A 9,980-nucleotide genomic window follows, 5' to 3' on the forward strand; every position below is an offset into this window, starting at 1 on the left:
CCACAGAAAGCACACAACAGGACTGGGGACCTCTTAGCCATAGGAATCCCCAGAGGGTGGGAGCGCCTGAGGGGGTAGGAGCATGCGAAGCAGCCAGGGCTCAGGACAGCAAATGCCAGGATGCAGGGGAGTTTGCAGGGGTGGGAGGTGGGGGCATGTGTGATTGAGGGTTGGTGGGTCCATGGTAGGTTTGGTAGGATCAGGAGGGGGTTGGTGGGACAATTCTACACTTAGATTGATCTACGCAGAAGAAGAGGATCACTAGATCATTGTTGCTGGTCTGTATTAGGAACTCCTTGTGTTACATCCCATGAAATCTGCTTAATTAGTCACTGGGATAACTTTTCAATTTGTTCTTGTCGATTAGTAAGGTCTGCATGTGCGTGAATTAAGTCTATAGGTACCCATATAATTTGCATACATACAAATTACTATTGGTATGTTATTTCAAACCCATTTATTTCAAAGTTGGTATTTTTTAGTTCAGTGTATTTTAAATGAATCAGGTTTTACTGTAGTTGGAAAAAATGACAAAAATAAATTGGATCAAGACTTGAGAAAAGGTTGCAGAAATTGGGATTATTTATGCTGGAGAAAACAAGATTCAGAGAGGGGGATTTGATAACAGTCTTCAAATACAAGATGCTAATCTGGAGGCAGGGCTAGAAGTAGTGGGTTTAAATTTCAGCAAGGGAGATTTAGGTTAGACATTAGGAAGAATTTCTAACTATGAGGTTGGTCCATGGAGCAGACTCTGTTGAGAGGTTGTGGAATTTCAGTCGGTAGACATTTCTATATGCAGGTTAGTTGTCTTGGATAGTTTAGGCAGGGATGTATCTGCCTTTAGCCAGGGGTGCAACTAGATAACCTCTTGAGGTCTCTTCCAGTTCTAATTTTCTTTGCTTCTGTATTAGTGTCTAATTTTTACTATTTATAGCATGTTGTGTTAATCAGAAGGTATTTCTGCTTTTTAAATGGGTAGCCTTTTGCCTGAGCCAGTATAGTACAGATTGGCAATATTAAATCTAAATACACGTAATATATATCAGACATTGGGTAGGAATAATCTCAGGGTGTGTCTCCATGTACCTATTAAAATGCAGTGTGTGCCTGCATGTGCACTCAGACTGCAGCACATTGAGCTAGGTTGCAGAAGCCCCAGCTGGCAGTGGGTTCGGAGTGAGGGGAAGCCTGCCAACCTGCCAGCCTGGGGCTGCTCCAACCAGGCTCAATGTGCTGTGGAGGGGCTGGCTGGGGCATAAGGGTGTTTCATGGTGGGACTAGTAGGCAGGCAGCTCCCAAACTGATGCACCTTCATGCCCCAGCCAGCCATGTCAACGTATGCACGTGTGCTGGTGTGCACAAAAAAACTCCAGAGCAGAGTAGTACTTGTATTTACTTGTACTCCCTGCTGCAGAGTTTATTAGTTTCATGAGCCCTAATAGGGGTGCAAGTGTAGATGTTGAGACATTTACTGCACAGTTAATTAGGCAACTGTTAGGCAACTGTGCAGTAAACGTCTCATATAGATGTCCCCTCAGTGTCTCAACGGCCATTATGCAGGCTTAAGGCAAAAATGGGTGCGGGGTGCTTTGAAGAGAATTTGGTTGTGAATGAATAAATATACACTTTCTGAACCAAGTTTTGAATATATTTCATCATAACCATATATAAAACTTGCAAACTCTTTTGAAATCTACATGCAAGATTCCACAAAACTGTAAGATATTAATATGAACTACTAATCTACAAAGATGACATATTAAACAATAGGAAATAATTACAGTAGAAAATTCAGTGCAAAAACAGTATGTATGTTTGTCTTTAAAAGGGAGAAAAAGGAATTAAAGGACCAAAAGGAAATGTAAGTAAGACATTCTTTAAACTTGCTCTTTCTACTTTTCACTCTTCTACTTATATTGGTATTAAATGTCGTAGCTCCTTACAAGAAATAACCAACTCAATAAAGCTGACAAAATAAACATACTTGCTCAAATAATATTCTTGAAAGGCTTCACTGACCAAGTATGACCAAGAGTAAAATATTTTGTTTTAGGTTGGAGAGAAAGGTCTACTAGGACCAGAAGGAATTGTGGGTAGAAAAGGGTTAGCAGGAATTATTGGACCACGAGGCCAACCTGGAGAACAGGGTGTTCCTGGAAATGATGGCTCACCTGGGAATGTTGGATCAGTTGGACCCCCCGTAAGACACTGTTCTTTTGAGCTAAAATATCCTCCAAGAAATTCTTAGAGTACTGAGATGGTGGTTTGGATATTGCTCACATTTACATGTGTGTAATACCATTTAAGTATTTGCATATGCGTCTGAAAGAATGGAATTGGAGCAAACAAAGCCAAATTAATTCCTGGTGTCAGTGGAATATAAACCTGGAATGAATTTGAATCAGTAGATCTAGATTTTACTTGGAAGAATAAAGAAATTAGACCAAACTAATAAGCCATTAGCAGGGATTCTGATTTTCTCTGAGAAAAAAATCCCCAGTTTTTGGGTTAAAAACAAGTAAACCCAAATCCACATTTTTCCATGATCAAAATGAAACACCACTATACACACACACAGATGCACACACATATATATGTATGTGTATGTATATGTGTGTATATATATGTGTGTGTGTTTGTGTCTGTCTGTATGTATATGTATATATGTGTGTGTATATATATATATGTAGATATATAGAGATATATATGTATATCAGGTATATATGTATTCATGATATTTCATTTTAATCATGGACAAATATGGATTTGTGGTTACTTTTTTTAACCTGAAAATTGGGGAATTTTTAATTCAGAGGATTCCTGGCCATTAGACATTTCCTTATAAAAAATGTCCTAATTTTTTTAAACCATTGTTTAAAATGTATCGTATATATTTATCAACTGTCAAATTTATATATAATAACTTTTACTATCAATCATGTTACTGGCATGGCAATCTGGATACTGGCAGAGAATTGCATTTCCAAACATTGTTCCATGGGTAATTACAGGAAATTCAGGAGATGCTTCAGTGAGCTATGCTATTAATAGGACTGTTTGGCATATTTTATTTCTCAGATTGTTCTAACAATCTTTTTTATATAGGGGCTCCCCTTTCCAGAAACTCGTGTGATAGAGGTGTGCAAAAGGATTGCTTTAGAACAAATGTCCACCTTTGCAAACCATGTGATGAGGAAATGTGCCAGCACATGCCCACTATATGGAGATGTGCCTATGGGGTCCCCAGGACCTGTTGGTTGGCCTGGACCTCCTGGAAAAGAGGTAAGCATGGAAAGAAAGTAAAACACATCTCTGTTTACACTGCTCTGTTACTGAAGCATTGAAAACAATGCTAAGAGACATTCATTCATGGACATCAATAACCTGGAGATCTTGCTGTCACTAAAATCAAGTCAATGAGAGTTTTTGATTGACATCAATGGGACGCATTTTCTTGCAAGGGAAGACAAGTATATCAATTTACAGAACTATGGAAGCAGTTAACAGATTACATATAATGTTCTGAAACCTCTGCTACGTTGTTTTAAGCTTAAAGACATGTATAGTAAGACTGTCATAAAAGGCTGAATAAATACACTTCATTCAATTATATAATTAAAAAAACTTTCAAGGCACAAGTGGTATGAAACAGGTTTTTATTTAATTCTTCCATGATGTTCGACATCTCTAAAGGCAACCTCTGACTCATAGTCTTGGCATTCATCATCCACTAATCTAGGAAATCCCGATGTTTTTGAGGGCTATAACTGCATTTTGAACAGCACAGAAGTGTTTTCTGGTACCTACAGCAGTGAATATAACAAATGACTAACAACTTAATTAGTTCTTTTATCAGTTATCACATTCATTATTGTGCTAGAGCCAAAATCTAATCACATAACTTACTTAAAGTTACCATGACATCTTGAATAGTTTAGGGCTAATTAATCTTCATAGATACTTATTTTATTACAAATAAGTGCTTGCAACACGATGCACTATGAATAAAGAGTGATTTTTCTTTTGATTATAAAAAATAAACACCAAGACTGTAGACCAACTGTAGATTTGATGGAATTTTCCACAGATTTATAAAATATTTTTTTGAGCACAAAGAGGTACATTACTGCATGCAATATTCCAATAGTAGAGCAAAAATGGGTTTTTTTCCATGTGAAAGTTTTAAGTTAATATAAAGGCTAATATTACCTACAGAAACACAGACCATAAATAAAAGATTTTACTGGTGGCCTCAAATATCCCTGCCATCTGAAAACACTGGCTTCATACTTGCTCACCTCCTTTTAAACACATTTCAGCACGTCCAGAGTTCTGTGCCAAGCTGACAGCATGCAGCATTGTCTTTTTTATTTATTATCTCCTCTATTCCACAGTATATAACAAAATTGCTGTCTAACGTATTTTAAATTTTTAATAGCCTTGTTCTACCTTATTTCTTTGACCTAATCAGTCCTTGTTCTCCCACTGCATTCAGCTGTAGCTGAGAATACTTTCAGGATACCACCTTTAACCTTCATTATTACATAATCACTTTTTTGCTCCTTAAATATGGAACAGCCTCACTTTACCTATACCGATTTTCAAACTGCAGTGGTGGGTAAAGTGTTTCTTCTTTCCCTGCTTCCCTCCACCCTTTCTCTATGGCTTTTGTGTTGTCTTCATTAGGAAACAATGCAATTTAAATATGATTTTTAACAACTGAGTTAGGTAAGGTGATACAGACAATTGATGACTTGTTTGTCTGTGTTCAGCATTCAGTTAATTAGATTTTAAACACTGCAATAATCTAGCGAAGCTTGGGATTTTTTTTAGCTCTTATCCAGAAACTTCAGGTTTTTTTTCTTTTTACAGCTTGTTCTTCTTACCATGGGTTTTTTTTGTAAAAGTAAGCAGGTTTCCAGGAATTCTAAAATCAGTTCATAAACAAAGAAAGGACTAAATGTTTTATTGTTGAGGAGGGAGAGGGGGGAGTGAAAGGTTACTGTTTAACTTTTGATTTTAAGTTAACATCAGATTATTTTTGTTTTCTCCATAGTGTAGCTAATCTTCTAATACTTTTATTGATACCTGCATCTCCTTTTATTTGCTGGTATTGACTAGAATTTAACTATGAAAGAGAAAATGTATTTTGTTGTCATGTAATGTAATGTAAGATAATATAATATAACATTTTTAACATTTTTATAGGGCAACCCTGGGTTGAATGGAGTTGATGGGGAACATGGCCCTGAAGGGTATTACGGAGATTTTGGGGATCCTGGAAAAAAAGGCTCAATAGGTAGAATATTTTTTAAATACTAGAATAAAAAGGTATAGTCTATGCTATAAATAACAGTAGCCACATATGTAAGTAATCTTTAAGATATGTTTTTAAAATTATTTTTAGGTGAACGTGGTGACAAAGGCCATAAAGGTGCCAGAGGTTTTGGGTTAGTTGGCTCTGAAGGCAACCAAGGTCGAAGAGGTACCTATTTACTCTGTTTTTGAAATCTTGCTTGCTATAAATATATGTCTGTGGGGAAATTTCTATATTATGTACTATTGTAGCATGTTACATTTATGTCTTGAGGATGTATGAGATGATTCTGCAAACTGGTGCTAGATGACTCTGTATCTGTGCATTCTGTCAAATTGGACCAGCATCAAATTTGCTAACCAAGATGTTAAATAGGTAGGTTCAAAGACCAGACTCTAAGGTGCACCACTAGTAACTGTTCTCCTGTCGGATAACTCACCTTTCAACATAACCCAGGGTTTTCAACCTTTTTTTAACAAGTGTACCCCTTCTGTCTCAAAGTTTCAGCCCATGTATCCCTTTATATTTTTTTCTTGTTTTTAATATTTTTCCTATTTTTAACGTGCTATGCCCCCATGGCAGGAGCACACAGAGCCCCCTCAGTGCGGGGCAGCCACATGGGCCCTTCATGGTGTGAGGGGAATCAGCCACAGCCACACCTTCAGCCACTGCTTGCTGGGGTAATAATGCTGTGACACCCTTGGCTGCCCCCAGGCACGGCCAGCTGCACACATCAGATGAGGCTGAATCGTGCCCTGTGTCATGAGGGCTGCGTGGCTACTGACCCGCCCACCACAACGCTCTCAGAAACAGGGCCACCGCCACCCACCAGCACCTCCACCAGCAGCCAGTGCCCTGCGCCATTGCCTCCGCCACCCCCCTTGGCCACGTGCCACACCCTGTGCCACTTTCCTATGGCCAGCCATGTGTGTAGCTCTGTGGACTACTGACAGCCCTCCTGCCTGGCCAGTTACACACTGCTGGGGATGGGCACAGAACACTACCCCCCCCACACCACCATTCAGCCTCTTGCGACCATGCAGGAAGTGGGTGGCTGTGGTGCTTCCTTGCTGTCAGCTATTAGCTGAGGGTAGCAGCCTGGTGGCCAATCAGAAGAGTGAGCTGGGTGGGAGTCAGGGAGGCACCATGATGTGCTGTGTGGGACTGGCGGCACCTGGTGTGCCCCTCCCCCAGGTAAGAGGCGAAGCGTGGGAATGCGTTGGGGAAGCCGCCATTGCCACGCCTTGGGGTATGCTCTGTTCCCACCTGCCTGTGCAGCCCCAGCTCCAGCCCCAGCTCCCCATGGCTGAAGCAGGCTGCGTATCCCCTACAACCTTTTAAAGTACCCAAATGGGTACACATGCGCCAGGTTGACAACCACTGATACCTAGTGTAATCTTCCTTTAAGTAAAATCCTTATCCACCTCAAGATAGTAGTATTGATACCTGTTGTCTGGCTTGGCCAATCATTTCCCATGAGGTACAGTATCAAAAACTTTTTTAATATATATTTTTTTAAAGTTAAACTAAGTCCACTGCTCTGCTCTTATTTAAGAGCAAAGGATACTGATATTGAAGCAGTCTGAATCTGTGTTTCTTGGCTAAAACCATGTTATATTTTTGGTTTTGTAGTTCCAGATCACTCTTTGTACCTTTTTAAAGCAGATGCAAAGCATCTTCTTATAGTACCTGAACAATTTAGGGCCAGACTTTCTATAGCTGGCCCCTAAAAGATTTTCCTGCCCTTCCTGTTCTGAGACAACTGCAATTTTAGTTTGTGAGCACCAGCACTTTATAGAGATGAGTAGTAGAATCAACAGCTTTATTGGATCACCAGCTGGGCCAAGGGGATGGGCTTAAATGATCTAAAGATCCTTTTAATCTCTAACCTGTATGGCTCTAAATATGCTGGTAACATAAATATACTTTCTGACTATTTCTAGGTGAACGTGGAAGAGATGGACTAGTGTTTGATGGACTGCCAGGTCAGCCTGGTTCACGGGGACATATGGGGCAACCAGGACTGAGAGGCTATCCAGGATTTAGGGGACCTTCAGGCATATGCAAGATAGGATGTGAGCCAAATCTTATGAATGAAGTTCATCATCAAAGTGAACAAATATTTCAGGGTGAATCACTGTGAAATCTCTTGGTGTAAACAAAAAATGGTGGGGGAAAACTTACCCATTCTCTCTTTTTAAAATGAAAATAATTGGAAAAATATTGGTAAATTCTTATGTAGTATAAAATATGTTTACATTGTGAAATGATTACAGTTGGTAGTGGCAAATAATTTCATTTATACCTTTTACATAGAGAATATCTGGTCTAAAAATACTGCACTTAGCATAGATCATATTATTTATATTATATAAAAGAGAACTAGTTTTTTTTTTTAATTGGATGAGCTAATCCTTTTCTGAATATACCTAGGAAATATTCTTTACAATAAAAGCTGAAAAACTTACAAGTTTATATTAATTTTACAGATGTCCCTTGCTTCTCCTACCAGTCCAGACTAGGTAAAGAAGGACCATGGACATACTGTATGAGGGTGTATAAATATTTACATATTCCTCATGAGAGAACTGCTGATGAAGGAAATTATTAATCAGTTTGTCCCATATCACGTTTTGTGATACAATCCTGCCTGAAAATAAGTCGGTCCCTACCCATGGCACATCACAGGGGGAAAAAAAAAAGGATTACACATTAACTTTAGTGTTTGTTAAGGCAGCCTAATTCTTGCAGTCCAGAAGGAATGTCTGTGCAGGATTATATCCAGTGCTCCAATGTATTGAATGGGGTAACTGAGTTTTTGCTTGCTCAGACAGGAAAAGGGAGAGTGTCAGGACCTACCACCACATACTTTCCTCAAATGCTGTACTCAGTAGGGCAAGTGGGGTACTAGCTCTCTTCCTCTCCAAGTGCTCAGCCTTCCCATCTCTCCTTGCTCTCTGGCGTGTGGTATATATTCATTTATCAGTTTTATATGATACCATTCCCCAAAAAGGCTGTGCGTGCGTGTGCGCGCACACTAGTTCCCATTACATCAGAACTGTCTAACTGGTGGCCTGCAGGCTACATATGACCCACAAGGAGTTAGTTTGCAGGCCCAGGGTTCCCACTTGGCTGCCATGCCCCCATTGCTTGGAACGGGAGGATCCCTGGGGTTCGGGGGGCAGGCATGCTGCTGGGTGGGGAACACTGCTAAGGAGTACTGTGGTGCTGGTGGCAGCACAGAGGGCTCTGGCCTCCTCTGAGCCCCGATGCTCCCGCATGCAGTCCACTACAGGGCAGGCAGAGCTGCATCAGGGCCCCTCCACGTGGAAGGGGCCTGCGCTCTCTGACATTATGACAGGGGCCGCTGCCTCTATCAAGGATCCTGCCCCCCACTGCTGCAGTGGCTGGGTGGGGGCATGACCAGATGCCAGCCACCAGCACCTCTTAGGTTGTGGGGCAGGGATGGGAGTTATTCCCCCTCTCTCCAGTGTCCAGCAGATGGTGCTTATTCTACTGCTTGCCCCAAGTGGGGAGCAAGTTGTGGTGGTGGTCGGGGTGGGCAGACCCAGTTGTGGTCTCCAGGGGTAGTGGGGGTAGAGTGGGGAATAACCCTGCCCTGCCCCTTCTGCCTCACAGGCCATGCTGCCCTGCTGCTGTAGCAGCAAGTGGGGGGAGTGCCTGGCAGACCCACTATGGGTCCCTGCCTGTGGGACAGAGAGCAGGGAATTAAATCCTTCACTGGCCAATTCAGCCCAGGATAGCCATGCCTCCTTCCTCCCACCCCCCACTACAGCTTCCCTGTAGCCAAGGATGTGCTCCAGCACCCCCTGGCACCTGGCGTGAGCAACTGCAGGCATGTGCCCATAGTGTCTCAGTCCAGAAGGAATGTCTATCCTGTTACACTCCGGTTCAACCTAGGCTGGTTAGACTTACCAGAAAAGGTTGAATCAATTCAGGCTCTGGCTTTTTAAGTGTCTATTCTGGTGACTGGAAGGGGTGAAAGCCTGACTCCTGGGCCATAGGGCTCTGTCTGGTCCTGTGATAGAGCATCTGTGAGCCCATGCTGCTGGAGAGAGGGGTGCAAGCAAACTCATGCCCCCTGGACAGCTGGAAGGGCTAGGTGGGAGGAGTGGGAGTTTGCTGGTTTACAGAGACCAAGAAGGGTACAAGTATTTTGTCTGGGAACCGGAACAGTTTGTTGGTTATTCATAGAATCATAGAAGTAGGGTCGGAAGGGACCTTGTAGATCTTCAAGTCCGACCCCCTGCCTGGGCAGGAGAAAAAAAAAACAAAAAAACAAAAAACAAAAAACTGGGCTCAAATGATCCTAGCTAGGTAGGCATCAAGCCTCCTCTTAAAGACTCCCAGGGTAGGAGCCAGCACCACTTCCCTTGGAAGTTGGTTCCAGATCCTAGCCGCCTTAACTGTGAAGTAGTTCCTATGGATGTCTAATCTAAACCTACTCTCCAACAACTTGTGGCCATTATTCCTTGTTATGCCAGGGGGCGCTAGGGGAAACAAGGTCTCTCCCAAACCCTTCTGGTCCCCCCTAGTGAGTTTATAGACGGTCACCAGGTCCCCCCTCAGCCTTCTCTTGTGAAGGCTGAACAGGTTCAGGTCCCGCAGTCTCTCATTGTAGGGTCTGCCCTGTTGTCCC

General features: G+C 42.0%; 1 protein-coding gene across 12 annotated transcripts in view; it reads left to right on the forward strand.

The window, feature by feature from the left end:
* Positions 1 to 9,980, forward strand: part of LOC109299988 (collagen alpha-1(IX) chain-like) — a 96,994-nt gene that overhangs the window by 55,629 nt on the left and 31,385 nt on the right. For 6 of the 12 annotated variants that reach the window (XM_019520537.1, XM_019520540.1, XM_019520542.1 and 3 more), the window contains 6 exons: positions 1,832 to 1,864; positions 2,057 to 2,203; positions 3,109 to 3,285; positions 5,212 to 5,302; positions 5,411 to 5,488; positions 7,264 to 7,801. In XM_019520537.1, coding sequence (XP_019376082.1) covers positions 1,832 to 1,864; positions 2,057 to 2,203; positions 3,109 to 3,285; positions 5,212 to 5,302; positions 5,411 to 5,488; positions 7,264 to 7,463 — 726 coding nt within the window. In that variant the 3' untranslated portion in view covers positions 7,464 to 7,801. Of the gene's footprint in view, positions 1 to 1,831; positions 1,865 to 2,056; positions 2,204 to 3,108; positions 3,286 to 5,211; positions 5,303 to 5,410; positions 5,489 to 7,263; positions 7,802 to 9,980 lie in introns of those variants that run through there. The other 6 variants (XM_019520545.1, XM_019520546.1, XM_019520547.1 and 3 more) reach the window with 4 other exon arrangements.

This window comes from Gavialis gangeticus, unplaced genomic scaffold (genome assembly GCF_001723915.1).
Source record: "Gavialis gangeticus isolate Ggan-Ray unplaced genomic scaffold, GavGan_comp1, whole genome shotgun sequence".
Taxonomy (NCBI): domain Eukaryota; kingdom Metazoa; phylum Chordata; order Crocodylia; family Gavialidae; genus Gavialis; species Gavialis gangeticus.